General features: G+C 31.5%; 1 protein-coding gene across 1 annotated transcript; it reads left to right on the forward strand.

Annotated features, from left to right (window-relative positions):
- The first annotated feature begins 956 nt into the window (after positions 1-956).
- Positions 957-6,527, forward strand: LOC142636531 (linoleate 13S-lipoxygenase 3-1, chloroplastic-like). The gene is made up of 8 exons (XM_075810785.1): positions 957-1,720; positions 2,034-2,314; positions 3,004-3,241; positions 3,587-3,919; positions 4,412-4,605; positions 4,722-5,023; positions 5,144-5,410; positions 5,558-6,527. The coding sequence occupies exons 1-8, from the start codon at positions 1,327-1,329 to the stop codon at positions 6,312-6,314; spliced, it is 2,766 nt and encodes a 921-aa protein (XP_075666900.1). The 5' UTR covers positions 957-1,326; the 3' UTR covers positions 6,315-6,527.
- Positions 6,528-16,184: the final 9,657 nt, after the last annotated feature.

Consider the following 16,184-nt stretch of genomic DNA (forward strand, 5'->3'; position numbering starts at 1 on the left):
AAATTTAAACCTGAATTCTTCTTATGAAAATAAATTGAGAAATGCTATTGAATTTGAATCACAAAGCATTTGGTTATTTTATTTTTCATAAAGTACAAATTACTTAATCTTTAGATAAATGCATGAAATTGATCATGGGGTTGTGGTAAACAATTATAAGAGTATTGTACTATGTAATTTACTTTAGAAAAGATTTTTTTGTTTTTTAAAAGGCCCTTTAATTGGAATGACGAATCTTGGAATCAAATAATAGTAATTTCACCCAGAGTATTCAAGCACTATTCATCTTTTCATCACCTAAAATTAAGATTAGAGACTTGATATTGATTTTTACATATATTTTTTTTATAGGATATAATAAGATTTAAACTTATGACATTCATCATAAATATAATAGATTATTGCAATAAGACTAAGATATGATATACAACTTGTTATATTGTTAAGTGCATTTTAATTTTTATCTAACGCTTTAACTTTTTAAAGCTATCGAAATTTCAAGATTGGATATAGGTATCCAAAGATAAATCATCTGACTAAACACAAACACATAAATTGATCCTATGATCTTTTTATTTTTTCCTTAAATAAATATCCTAATATTACAAATATTTTTCTTTAAAAAAAAAATAGAAAGATTACCTTTTCTTTTTATCTTCACTTTTATTACATGCATCCAGTCCTTTTTATTATCCACAAATTGCAGTACAATAAATAAAAAATATTGTTTCCTAATCTTATCCAAGTTTGAAATGCATAGGGATAAGGTTTTCCATGTAATTTTATGCAATAGATAAAGGAGAAAATTGTCTTATAAAATAGTTAAACAGCCCACTTTCTCCTTGCCTTCCCTACACCGCGTCGTTTACTCGGAAAAATCCCAAACTCGTTTTGACTATAAGCAGCCATAATTGGTCCGAGCTCTTATATATAGAAGCTTTTGCCTTTTCCTATAAATACATCGAAAGCAAAAGCTCAAAAACAAAAACAAAAAACACAAGGCAAAACTAAAAATAAAGTGAGATTCACAAGCTCAAATTTAGAAAAACGTGTATGTGTTTGTGGACGGTGAGATCCATAAACACCCACTTTTTGCTTTTTTCTCATCATTGATATAGTTCACACACTTTGTCTCACTGTTCTTATATAAAGGCAAGAGATTCCCTTTGCTGTTCATAGCCAACAACAGCACAAACCAACTTTCTCCCTGTTGCTACAGAAAAAAGCTGAAAGCAAACTGTAGAAATAGAGCATTTTTATTTTTGAGAGAGAGAGAGAGAGAGAGTCACATACAGAATACTGTGTTTTTGTAGTGAAGAAAACAAGATGGCAATGGGAAAAGAATTCATGGGTTGTTCTATAATTGAGAGGTCTTCATTTGTTTCATCAACAAAAGTGTTTTTGAATCATGGTAAGAGCTTCAACAACAACAACATGTTCTTGGTTAAACCTTTGCAGAAAAGGAGGGTATTGGTGCCTTTGAGGAAGGTAGTGAAGCAGCCGGTGGTGGCTGCTGTGAGTGAAGATTTGGTCAAAGCTGTGTCTATTGTGTCTGCGCCTGCAGAGAAAGCAGAGAAGTTCAAGGTGAGAGCTGTGGTCACAGTGAAGAATAAGAACAAGGAGGAGTTCAAAGATAAAATTGCGAAGCATTTGGATGCTTTCACTGAGAAGATTGGAAGGAATATTGTTCTGCAACTTGTCAGCACAGAAATTGATCCAAGTAAGCCTATTTCAGTATTTCTTCTTCTGGGTGTGTCAGACAACATATTTATAAGTAGTTTTGCCAACCAAAAAAATAAAAGAAATAGACCATTAAGTTTTTTGTACTTGCAATTTATTCTTCAATTCCAGTCTTTTATCTCTAATTTTGGAATAAAGGATCTAATTCTCTAATGGGGTTTCAATATCTTTCCTCTTTTGGTTCCTTAAAGTTGAGATCAATCTGACAATCATATTAATTTAACCTTTCTTCTTTCTTTGGTTGATGTCATTGTGTGTCTTACTGAATCGGTTTATATTTTTATGTGATATAGAAACTAAAGCACCAAAGACAAGCAATGAAGCTGTGTTAAAAGACTGGTCAAAGAAATCAAATGTCAAAGCTGAAAGGGTCCATTACACAGCTGAGTTTATTGTGAACTCTAATTTTGGTGTGCCTGGAGCAATCACAGTGAGAAACAAGCATCAAATGGAGTTTTTTTTGGAGACTATAACCATTGAAGGATTTGCATGTGGTCCAGTCCACTTCCCTTGCAATTCATGGGTTCAATCCAGCAAAGATCATTCAGGAAAGAGGATATTCTTCTCAAATAAGGTAAAAAAAAAAAAAGAAGCCTCTTTTTTTCTTTGATTGATTCTTTAAATCTCTGTCTATGCAAGTCAACTGGTTAAAACATGGAAAGTCAAAACCATAATAACTTGAATCTTTGCTTGGAATAAAATGTTGAATATTTCTCTCTAATTTTCTTTGGTCCAGGAAGTTGAATAAAGAATATTCTATGCTTTTTATAGCTGGCTGTTGTTGAATTTCACTTACCATTAAAATACATTTTCACCTGCTCCTCATCCAATTAAAGAAACTAATTTTTAAAAGAATATTGCATGGTAGGGTTAATTGGACCTTATTCTTTCTTTTTCTTTTTCTTTTTAATTTTTAAATGAAAGGTCTAAATTGGGATATCATAATATTTTTTTTTTTTGTGGATTAAATCCAAAATATTCAGTCTGTTTGTGTAGTTGATGGGCCACTCCTGGAATGGGCCATGGGTCCAAAATTTGAGCCTAACTACCAAGAGAGCATTAGATTTATTTGTTTTTTAGGACATAAAAAGCCCATCATAATTCATATGACATAAATGATATAAGTGGAACCTGTGTGACAACAACAAATATGAACTTACCATCCCTTTTCCCTCTCTGATTTTTTTACTTTAGTATGATCTTTTTGTTTTTTTGTTTTAAATCCAAGATTAACACTCTTTTGTGATTATATTATTTGAACAGCCATATCTGCCAAATGAAACGCCTGGTGGGCTTAGATCGTTAAGAGAGAAAGAACTTAAAGAAATAAGGGGAGATGGGACAGGAGTTAGAAAATTATCTGACAGGATATATGACTTTGATGTGTACAATGATTTGGGCAATCCTGATAAGGGAATTGATCTTGCTAGGCCAAAACTTGGAGGTGAAAAAATTCCATATCCTAGACGGTGTCGCACTGGCCGCCTTCCTATTGATACTGGTGAGTGTTCTATCATCTTTTATTACTGAGTAATGTTAGAGACACAACAAATTCCACTTTTTTCACGAGTTAGGAAATTGTGATTGGTGTTACCATATTCACAACACAATAGAAACTGTATTGATTAGGCTTGATGCCTACATATAAAACACAAAAATAAAAAGTAATATTTATATTCAAAACCAAATTAAGTCAAATGAAATGACTTCTCATTTTAAATTCAAAGCCAGATTGTAGTTTCATTGATCTCTTTTTCTACTCCTAATTTTTACTAATAAGTAATTTTTATTTATTTCTTTATTTTTTGTAATGGTCTAAAATTTCTTTATGTTGAATGTGCCACAGATTTGCATGCAGAAAGTAGGGTTGAGAAGCCATTGCCAATGTACGTGCCTAGAGATGAACAATTTGAGGAGTCAAAGCAGGACACATTTTCTGCTGGGAGGCTTAAAGCAGTGCTTCACAACTTAATCCCATCCTTGAAGGCCAGCATTTCAGCTAATAACCATGAGTTCAAAGGATTTGCAGACATCGAAAACCTCTATAGTGAAGGTGTTCTCCTTAAATTAGGGTTGCAAGATGAACTCCTAAAGAAGCTTCCATTGCCAAAGGTTGTCAGCAATATCCACGAATACAATCGGGGAATTATTAAATATGACACCCCCAAAATACTATCAAGTGAGTATATTATCTATAACTTTCTATGTTACATTTTAATTTGAAACTTTTTGGATAACCAAAAATATTCTATTCAATTTTATTATTATATACCTCCCATACCATGCCATTTTTCCTTCAATGAATTGTCTCTTGGAAGCCAGACTATTGAATTATGAAATGAAATATTCTGGCTCCTCCAGCTCTAGCTATTGTATGTTTAAATGCAACGAGCCAACTGAGTCTTTATTATTTGTCCTTGGTACCAACAATAAGAATCTTTTTCACTGGTAAAGTGCATTATCATTATAGACATTTCACACGTTGGGAACAATAGCCATAATGAGTTAATCAAAAGCCATTATTATTATGTATAGAAAATTAATTACAAACGAACAAATACATTTATTTATTATGTTGTAGAAGTGACATCAATCACATTCATTGTTATGTTAGTTTTTAAAGCTTTATATTAAAACAGGTAATAACTTTACATTTAATTCCCTTGTGCAGAGGATAGGTTTGCATGGTTGCGAGATGATGAATTTGCCCGTCAAGCAATTGCAGGAATAAATCCAGTTAGTATTGAGAGGCTTACGGTGTTCCCTCCAAGGAGCAAGCTTGATCCTGAAATCTTTGGTCCCCAGGAATCTGCACTCAAAGAAGAACACATTTTGGGCTCTCTCAATGGCATGACTGTACAACAGGTAATTTACATGTTTTTAATCATGGTATCTATGTATGCAAGGTCCTAAATCTACATGACTTAATCAGTTTCTATTCCTAAAATGCTGATATATTTCTTTCTTTCTTTCTTTGATAGGCATTGGAGGAAAATAAGTTGTTTATATTGGATCACCATGATGCTTACCTTCCATTTCTCGATCGGATTAATGCCCTTGATGGCAGAAAAGCTTATGCAACTCGTACCATATTTTTCTTGACCTATCTTGGGACTCTTAAGCCTGTGGCTATAGAACTTTCCCTTCCACACTCAGGACCAAGTTCTCGGTCCAAACGCATAGTCACACCAGCTGTTGATGCTACTACTAATTGGATGTGGCAGCTTGCCAAGGCTCATGTGTGCTCCAATGATGCAGGGGTGCACCAACTTGTTAACCATTGGTAAGCTTGACTTTATGATTATGATTATACTATAAATCAATTTGTGTAATAATGTTTAAGAATCATTATATTTGTTTTTGGGTGACTAAAATTAATGCAATGGTGTGGTAATTATTATAGGTTGCGTACACATGCGAGCTTGGAACCATTTATTCTAGCTGCACATAGGCGAATGAGTGCAATGCACCCTATATTCAAGCTTTTAGACCCTCACATGAGATACACGTTGGAGATCAATGCCTTGGCCCGCCAAAGTCTAATCAATGCTGATGGTGTTATTGAGTCTTGCTTCACTCCTGGACGCTATGCCATGGAGATTAGTGCTGCTGCATATAAAAGCTCTTGGAGATTTGACATGGAAAGCCTTCCTGCTGATCTCATTCGCAGGTATAGTTGAGTTACTGAGTTTATGTGATAGTTTGGAGAAAATTTAAATACAGTTCCTTATATGTTAAACTTTAGGCTCCCCAATTAAATTTTTGCTTCATTTGATGTGTATGAATCTAATGGGGAACTCTTGTATTGATTATATAGGGGTATGGCAGTACCTGACCCAGCACAACCTCATGGTCTAAAGCTCCTAATTGAAGACTACCCATATGCCACTGATGGGCTCCAAATCTGGGCTGCAATTGAGAACTGGGTCCGGACCTATGTGAACCGCTACTACCCAAATTCAAGCCAAATTTGCGATGATAGAGAGCTACAAGCTTGGTACGATGAGTCTGTTAATGTGGGTCACAGTGATCTAAGCCAGGAAAGCTGGTGGCCCAAATTGGATAATGTTGATAATCTAGTCTCAATCCTCACAACCCTTATTTGGCTAGCTTCAGCACAACATGCTGCACTTAATTTTGGTCAGTACCCATATGGTGGATATGTACCAAACCGTCCACCCCTAATGAGAAGATTGATACCCGATGAAAATGACCCTGAGTATGCTATTTTCCTAGCTGACCCACAAAAGTATTTCCTCTCAGCATTGCCTGGTGTATTACAATCTACAAAGTTCATGGCCGTGGTTGATACACTTTCAACGCACTCCCCTGATGAGGAGTACCTAGGGGAGAGAACACAACCATCAATTTGGACTGGTGACACTGAAATTGTCGATGCATTTTACGAGTTCTCCGCTGAGATTAGACGGATAGAGAAGGAGATTGATAGGAAGAACCTCGATACAAGCTTGAGGAATCGATGTGGGGCTGGTGTGTTACCATATGAGCTACTTGCACCTAGCTCAGGACCTGGCGTAACATGTAGAGGGGTACCAAATAGTGTGTCAATATGAAGGAAATTTAGACTTACTTTAGTTGGTCACATTTTTCAACATAGGTATATAATAGTGTATTAGATTTTTGAGTTGCACAATACTCTGTCTAGATACTAGTCTTTGCACATAACATTTCATGTGCACTTTGTAGTCTCTAATAATATGCTATAAAGCTCATTGGTTAAATAAATAAAGTTCTTTCGGTCCATTTTGAGACTGAGTATTTGAATGTAGCTTTTGTAAGTCCAAGGTAAGGTCCAGACTAAGACTTGCACACACCATCTGTGGCCTGGTCCATAGGTTCATTGGTAGTTTGATGGTATATGGCCGGATAGCAATTCAACAAGGACAGGCCTATGGGCTAAAGTTGAGTCAATTTCAAATTCTCTAAGAAAAGCACTAATAAGAGCAAATGGAGCTAAAAATTTTAGCATTTAATACACAATTTCAGAACATGCCCTACATCATTTTTTTTTTTTTTTTCCATTGGCCAAACACTATTCATTTTTTTTTATAATTTCTTTCTCACTCCCTCTCTCTCCACAAAAACACAACAAAAGGCACAAAACCCAGCAAATGCAATGATTTTTTTTATCCCTTCTTGCTATAGTGAACGACACTGTAGCAAGTTGCCAAGAATTTTTGGCTTTGGCACCATATGTTGGACATTCTTTGGAGTTTGAGGTGTTAACACAATTTCACAACACGCTTAGTATCAATTTTTTTTTTTTTTTTTTCCATTTTCATCCAAACATTAATTTATTTTTTACTTCCTCTCTATCACAAAGAGCCAACAAAAAGCACAAAACCCAACAAATGTAATAAAGTAATATCTTTTTATCTCCTTTTTTTATGGTTTTTTTTTTTATCCCTTCTATTCTAGTAAGTTGCCAAAAAAACTTTGGACTTTGACACCATTGATGTTGGGCATTTTTTTGGACTTTGAGATGTTAAAAATAACATCATAGCTTTTTTAACGGTGGTTGAACGAGCATTATTGCATTCAAATAGTGATTTCTTTATCCAAAAGGACTAAAAAATTATAATTACTATTATTTTAAAGATATATTTTTTCCCCTTTCGCTCTATCTTCACTTACCTTTCCTCCCATTAAAAAATGAATTAAACCAAGAATAACCGTAGCACCTCTCTCATGGCTACGTGTGGAACAAATTCACTAGTGGCTCTATTTGCATTTGTCAAAAAAAAAAAATTATACATGCAAAAAAGAAAAATTATGTAAATAATCATTTTAAACTAATATATTCTGTAACAACCCTAACTTAAAAAAATGTGTGTGTATATATATTTATATATATTATACTAAATTAAGCGAAACACCTTTACTTGAGAATTATAAGAATTTGAGTTAAATAAATTTAAGATTAATGTTACATCCACAATATTTTTACAATAATTTCACAATAAGAGTGTGTTTGATTGGAGTTGAAAATAAGGAGGATGGAAAATAAAAAGAAGAAAATAGGGTAGAAAATGCTGCTTTTCACTATTTGGTTGGAAAGAAAAACAGGAAAGATAGAAAACAGGGGAGAAAGTTTTCTCCCCTAGGCCCACATTTTTAATCCTCCCAAATTGAGAGGAAAACATGGAGAGAAAACACAAATGCCCTCTTAAGTCTCACCTAACCCTCTTCTCATCCTTACACTTGATGACTTTTCCTCATCTCATCCTTATCATTTTGCCTCTTCTCATCCTTACCTTCATAGCACACCAACGTCAGGTTCGTTTTGCTCTCTCTCTCTCTCTCTCTCTCTCTCTCAAGATGGCTTGATACGTTTTTGTAGTTACAAAATTTTTTGTCCAATTAAATTTATATGTACACTATTGTAATTTTTACATTATAATGATAAAAATAAAAATAATATAAATTTATATGTATGATGTGGTAAATTTTATATTATTTAATGAGTACAAATAAATTTGTTTCTTACATATTATGTAACAATGGTATAACAGTCAATTTATATAAATTACATTTTCCATCCTTCCCTTTTTTTCTCTAACCAAACAAAAGAGTTTTTCACCCTCCCACTTTTCCATTCTTCCAACCAAACACACAAGATGGAAAACCAAATATTTTCTATCCTCCCATTTTTCCATCCTCTCATTTTTCCACTCTTCCAACCGAACAGACCTTAAATCTTATGTGGTAAGCTGTTACTAATTCTAATTCGGGTTTAATATTGACATGTTTTACCTACCATTAACAGGCTAACAATTTGTTACATAAGATTTATTATGAAATTGCTGTGGTCACTTTATTATTCTCATATCAATATATTCAATTAACACTTTATATTTTGTTTGTCTATTTTTTTTTCTTATTCTCTTTGTATTAGTACAAAAAAAATTGTAATATTTCATGTATTTGCGTGTTTTTTTTTATGATGTTGATATATTCAAATTGTCTCTTTATTAAATTTTTTTATCATTTAAGTTTCTTAGTGACCATCCTAAAACAAATTCCTAGAACCGCCGCTAAACAAATTTCCTATTCAAATATTCAACCTTAGTAAAAGGTTGAACAAAAACATATAATAATTCAAGAATTTCACTTTCATATTATTATTGAGTTTGACATAATCAAGAAATTTTATCAAACTATGTGAACCCTTCACTTATATTATTTTCTTTTGTACCTCTTTTTTGGGGTCAAGACTAATGAGATTGGTCAATAGCAACGACCCTCAAATGTTAATAGTTGGCGGAAAAACATAAGATATTAGACATATTCCTCGGTTTTCCTCGAATTCTAATAGTTGGTGGTCAAATATAAGATATTAAACGTATTCCATGGTTTTCATTGATTCTTTGGTCCTAATGAACAAATTTTGCTTGCACGTCCAAGGCACATGCTTGGTTTATTGAAAGACTTTGTGCAATAATTTGATATATGGTATTAACTATTAAAAATAGATTAATTTGATAATAAAGATTCATCAGAAGAAAAGTGCGTATCAATCATCTTTTTAGTGTTTCATTATGAAAATTCTTAATGTCTAACGAGGCACAATAAGAAAACAGTACATAAACAAAAGCAATTCTTTTGTGGTGTAAAAATATGTCACAATAGACTAATTCTTAATGTCCAAGGCATATACTTTTAATAATAGCTCTTTATCATTAGATTAAGACACCAATTTATTTTTTGTGTAGGTGGAGATTGAATTTCAGACAGGGTGGTTGATACTGTACCACTACCGGCTGTATCGACCGGTACATACTGTACAGGCCAGTGCACTGGTACCGGTACACTTCTATTTTGTACCGGAAAAAATACCGGCCGTACCGGACCAAAACACAAAATGCTGTGTTTTTTTTTTATGTTGTTGTAATTGTGGCAGTTTTTGTCTCTAAAATAATCAATAATGAAAGTATTTTGTAGATAATTTCATTATTTCACCTAACCTTTAATCTTTCAAATTCTTTTACTTAATTTGGATTTGATGTTTGAATTAAGAGTTTCATTTTCTTCCTTTTTAATTGTTTTACTTGCATAAATTCTAATCTCCAGTTGATCTTTAGGTTGCCGTATCAATCAATACACAATAGTTGAAATGGAAGATATTTATGAGACTAAAAGTTGGAGAGTCTGTGTGTGTATGTGTGTGTAAATAGAGATTTTTTGTGTGTGTGTGTATTAAATATATATAAAATAGCAGTAAACCCGAAACGGTACACTGGTATTGACCGGTATCTGAAATATATCCTACCGGTGGCCAAACTGGTACAGCCTCTAGTACGGTATTGACTTCTTTGATCTCAGATCTCTTATACAACCATCAAAGACTTCATCAGTTGGGTTAACTAGAACCCACGATAGAAAAATATCCTTAATAAGACTAAAATCAAAGATACAATAATGGTCCTTGATTCTAGCTTGGTCAGAGGAGGATGCATATATGAAAAATATATATTATACACTAATAAAACTAATAGCGCTTGTAATTACACTCTTAACCCAAATATATGTATAAGATGATTATTTGTGTGGATTTTTGTTTGGTGGTTTTGACATATAAGGTTGCTTTCCTTCTTCTTCACTCCAATTGTAGTGACTACTCAATTTGTTTTGGCAGAGAAATTATGATATTCATTTATTTCAAAATCTAAATTATAGACTCATGATTTTACTTCTAGCATCCACTTGGGGAAAATTCTTTAAAACTGATTTTGTTGTGAATAAGTTATTGGTTTTTTTTTTTAATTAAAAAAAAAAAACCCATCTCTATTCTAAATTATATAGATAAAATTAGTTTTAAATTAAAGGAGGATGTGATACAATCATAATATTGTTTGTAATAAATATTTTCTAATAGTGATTTATATATGCCTTTCATGTGCTTTAAAACTAGTAGTCCATAAAAAATTGAGTTTTTTGGCTCACTTAAAATACACCATTTGGGAGCAGAAAAAACGGTGAGCTTTTGTTTTGGTAAAACAATGAGTTTTTGGTAAATAAGACCGAATGCTCAACGAAACATGGTGCTCGACAAAGACACTGTTTCGGTTTGGAAAATGGGAACACATTCGCTATTTTTATATAGGTAAAAGACAAAGAAGAAGAAGAAAAGATTTAAGATGTTGAATATTCTACATGGTATACGACCTCAAACTCAAACACCAACTCTTACCAAATCAAAAGCCAATTTCTTTTTTTCTAACAAATGAGAAGAAATCAAGGCATGTCTCGTGTTGTATGCCAACCATGCATCTTCCTCTCATGACAAATTTTCATATGTGAGTTTTGTAATAAACGTTTTGTTTGTTTCGATAACTTATTTTTTAGAAAACATATTATCACAAAAAAAAAAAAAAAAAGCGAAAGAGCTCAATTATAAAATTTTGACTAAAGAGTTATTCTAGAATACTGCAAATTTTATTACATAAACTCTATAAATCAATATAGTTTTTTTTAAAGTAACTCTCAATTGTAAAGTCTCTTGTTATCAAATAAGGAATAAAAACAACAAAATCCCCCCCCCCCCCCAACCCCCCCAAAAAAAAAAAAAACTTGTTATCAATCATGGAGTCTATCTAGGTTCATCCCCTAGTTTCTCAAAAAAAGGTTCATCCCCTGTGGTTGTAAAGGGGAAAAATCCTATTCAATTCATTTGGTAGGACATAAGGACATTAAGGATCCGTTTAGATACTGCTTACTTGCTGAAAATTACAAACTTATTACTGAAAACACTATAGCAAAATATTTTTTAAAAAGCAAAATACTATTCACGAACATTATTCATGTGTTTTTGTGCTTTGATTAGTTCATGAATAGTGTCATGGGACCAGCCAAAAAACACAAATACAACTTCAACGCGCAAAACTCAGGTCCAATCGCAGCCTAAAATGTAAGAATCAAACAGTAATTAATTAGCTATAGGTAGAGCATGTACCTTCACAAAGGCCTAAGAAATAAAATTTGGCAAAAGATATGAAGTAGGAAACTCAAAATGAAAAGACATATTTTACTCTTGTCATTGACTTGGACCATATATCAGAGTTCATTTTCTTATATCAATGCAATTGATTTCCTTCCCAATTGCCCCTATTATTTGTTAAGCAAAAATGGGCATGGAAAAGGCTAGTTGTGGAAATCCCATTTGAATAATAATCCGAACTCGCTAAGGGATCAATGCCTAAAAGACTTAATGAGGGAAATCTTAGGTGAGTTCATTTATAGCTTGATCTTGTTAAAAATTGTCCAAATTCCTAATTTGACTTGATTTAGGTTTTCTCGACTTAAAAGAAAAGTCATTTTATTTGTTTAGATGTAGAAAAGTCATTTTATTTCACTTCACATTTTGCCTCATTGCATGGATTAGAACCCATTAATAGACAAATACAGCCGAAGTGTTACTTGAAATGATCGAATAATTGATTCTAAAAAAGAAAAAAGAGTAATTGTAATTGTAATTGTAATTGGTTGGACGGATTTATAGATGATTACTTTACAAAATTGAGTTTAGGCAATAGTTTAAGACTTTTATAATTTTATAGTCCACTTTGGAAAAAGCAAAGTGGAATGTTCTTGTCTAGGGAACTTTTTTGGCCACCAATGACCAAACTGGTGGCATTTGAACAATGATACGATCTGAGCTTTACAGATTTTTTTTTTTGGCCACAAAATGAATTCCAGCACGCTTTAAATTTGCTCCATATTTTTACCTTTCCAGTTTCCACTACCAAAAATGTGACAAAACTTGTCCTCCACTTACTATTATGCCAATTACATTATATCCACCTTTTAAAAATATTTTTTAATGTTTTCTTTTTTTTTTTTTTAGTAAAAGAGGATTCATTCAAACAAATTAAAAAGCAGGTTCAGGACAAAACATGTTAAAGCACATGCCGTTAAAATCATTTTCAAAAGAATCAACAACGTTCAATCTAGTTAGCTTGCCCGAAGCTCTGAAACCGAATCTGCTAGAAGCGAGTCATCAACAGCCTGCAATCATCCAAAACAGGGGAGATGACATTATTTACATATTGAGGATTTCCAAGCACATCAACGATAGCTTTAGCATCTAGTTCAACTAGTTTTATTTAGTTTTTATATGTAACATCTAGCTTTAGCATCTAGTGTGATTGATTAACTAAATAAAATATTTTATTTCTTAACACATAAAAAAAACTAATTTTTTTAATGTTTTTATGTCAATGTATCTTTCTATATCTTTATTTTTGCTACTATTCATAAGTGTTATTGCACTTTTTAGTACTATTCATGAGTCTCACTGTACTATTTACAGTTTAAGTTTCAGCAAAATAATTATTCTATTAATCAATCACAAATCCCAAACAAAGCCTTAATCAATCGCACTACTTACACATAAATATTTTTTTATTTTATTAGCATAATCAATTTTCTTGCATATTCTATTAATATTAATTTTGTCAAAACATCTTAAATATGAGGTTAAAATAATAATTATTCTAATTATGACACAAAGTTTTGAGGGCCTTATTGCTAAGTGTTCTAGCTAGCCTTGCTCTCCGGATAGCATTTTTTTTTTTATAAATATTTTCACATTTTGTTAAGTTGGTAAATTGTGTTTGGACTTTGGAGTAACATCACTTTTATATGGTTCACAAATGACCTATTTTATTATGCATCAATTAAAAAAATTATGTCAACAATTGTAAGAAAAAAAAGGCTAAAGTGAAATTAATTTATTTTAGTTCAATTAAGTTCTCTATGTTTCATATTTATTCAATTCAAACATTTTGTCCAATTCCGTTTAGAAAAATTGATGTTAAGTATAAAATTAATTGATGAAAAAAAATTTGAAAAAAAATTTTCACTGAAAAAAACTATTAAATATTTTTATTAATTTTAAAGATTTTTTTTCATGTGAGAAAAATATTTTTTTAATGGAAATATTTCAATGAAATTGGATGAAAGATCTAAATTGAATAAATTTGAAATTTAAAGAACTTAATTGAACGAAAGTAAAGTTAGAGAATTAAAATGAATTTAAATCAAACTTAAAGGGTGCAATTTTCATTTTAACCTAAAAAAATTGTGAAAATTTTGGTACCTCTAAATTTATTGCAGTTGTATCTCATGAATCAAATCCATTGGAGACAAAATATTCATATCTACCAAACTACCATCTGCCTTAATTTGTGGGTCTAATTGGAAGATGTAGATGCTTCACGCCCACTCAATATTCTGTGGATTTTATGCTGCCTTTAAGTAGCTTCAACTGTATGTAAATGCATGGAAGTGACAACTGATCAAAGTGCTCCAACAGGACCAATACTGCACTTGATATTGCCATGGATGGCCAATAGTATGGCCAAGATTGCATTTAAGATTAAAGGGTATTTTGTAGTTTTTGTTGTTGTAGTTGTTTTTTTTTTAATAGTTTAAGTGGGGATAGAAAATTCAAACGTGCTTTTTTTTTTTTCCTCAAAAAAAAAAAACTAAGAAACACTATTGAACCACAAGCATTTGGGTCATTTTAAATTATTTAATCTTTACAAAATAAAATGCATGAACTTGATCATGGAGTTGTGGTAAACAATTATAAGATTAGTGTACAATGTAATTTAGTTTAGAAAAGATATAAAACCCTTTAATTGGAATGACGAATCTTAGAATCAAAATTATTCATTTGTCAGCATATTTGAATTTTGATACTATGTCATCCTAGATAAATGTATTAGATTTGGACCTTTAGTTTTGAAAAGCAATGATAATAGTAATTTCATCTAGAGACATCAATCGCTACTCATCTTTTCATCACTTAACATTAGATATTTGATTTCTCTCCTCTTTTTATTTTTTTTATTTTTTTTTATTTTATATTTTTATAAGATATTGTAAGTTTTAAACTTAAAATGTTCGTTAAAGATATAATGGGTTATTATAGCAAGAGAAGACAGACAATTTTATGTTATATTATTAAGTGTTTTTATCTCACACCTTTAAGGTTTGAGGTCACAGAAATTTTAAGATTATATTTGCTATCATTTTACTTATAATTAATTAATTATAACGTAAGTCTATTTCCATATTTCACATACAGTTATGCTATATGTTGGAGCACTAAGTGACCATCCAATAAACTATATGTTGTATATATTATCTACCTTGGAGAATAATAATCACTTCAACTAAATCAAAGATCTTATATCTCCTACACTCAAATTTATCCTTTTAAAAAAAAAAATTCAATGAAATCTAATGAAGCTTTGTTAAATATAAAAAATGAAAAATAAAAAATCTTAATATCACAATTATTAACCTATTTTGATCGGAACATAATCATTTTTATCTAATTCATCTTCACTTTTACAAGCATTTACTATTAACATCACTTTTATAATCCATTAATTACAAAAGACCAAAAATATTGTTTCTTAAGCCTATTTGACTTTGTGTAACATTTTTCTTTTTGTCTTAAGTCTTTTTGCAAGTAATCTAGCTTTAAGTTTTGTTGAAATATTTTTTTTTTTCTGTTGTTGCTTTTTATAACATATTTAACATAAAAGTTATTAAAAATTATATCTTTTGATAAACATTATGCAAATAAGTTAGGAAAGGTAAGCAAATTTCAAAATCGACACTTTGAATCGAAGGGATAAGGTGCCTTGTAATTTATGCAAAAGATGGAGACAACACTTGCCCTTTCAACATATCAAGCCCACCTTCTCCCTGACTTCCCCACACCGCGTCTTTTACTAGAAAATCCGAAATTTGCTTGACTCTCAGCAGCCATAGTTGATCAAGTGATTCTACGACCACAAACTTTACTATACCATTGTTCATAATTTTTTTTTATCACTCACAATTAACCACATAAAAGAGTTGGAAGAAAGTGTGTGAAAATGTATAATTCTAGAATTATTGCCATTGGTCCGAACTCTAAAATATAAATTCTTTTTTTTAAAAGAGACTATTTGTAACAAAAAAAATTTGACACTTGCTAATATTGCAAATTATTAGTACTTAAAGCTCCATTTGGATACTCCATGAGTCTGGCGTTTTCTGCATTTTTGGCTTCTTTTTTTTTTTAAATTCCAGTGCCTCTTGCACTGTTCATATCTCATGAACGGTGCAATAAGGCTTATGAACAGTACTATGCGCATGAATAGTAATTTATTTTATTTTATTTTTAATTTTTAGTAAAATAAACAATATCCACATTTAATAGTAGGTAAAAAAATAATTTTACTTTCAGGCCCTGACAACCAATTCAACCTTAACAACTCATCATTTTGTATCCTATCAAAAAAAAAAAACTCATCATTTTGTTGTTGTGTGTGTACGTATTATTACTACTACTTTCAACTAGCACAAATTTTGATAAAACGTGTGAGGACTGTGACATCCACAAGGACCATAACAGCCACTTCTTA

This window comes from Castanea sativa, chromosome 5 (genome assembly GCF_040712315.1).
Source record: "Castanea sativa cultivar Marrone di Chiusa Pesio chromosome 5, ASM4071231v1".
Classification (NCBI taxonomy): Eukaryota; Viridiplantae; Streptophyta; class Magnoliopsida; order Fagales; family Fagaceae; genus Castanea; species Castanea sativa.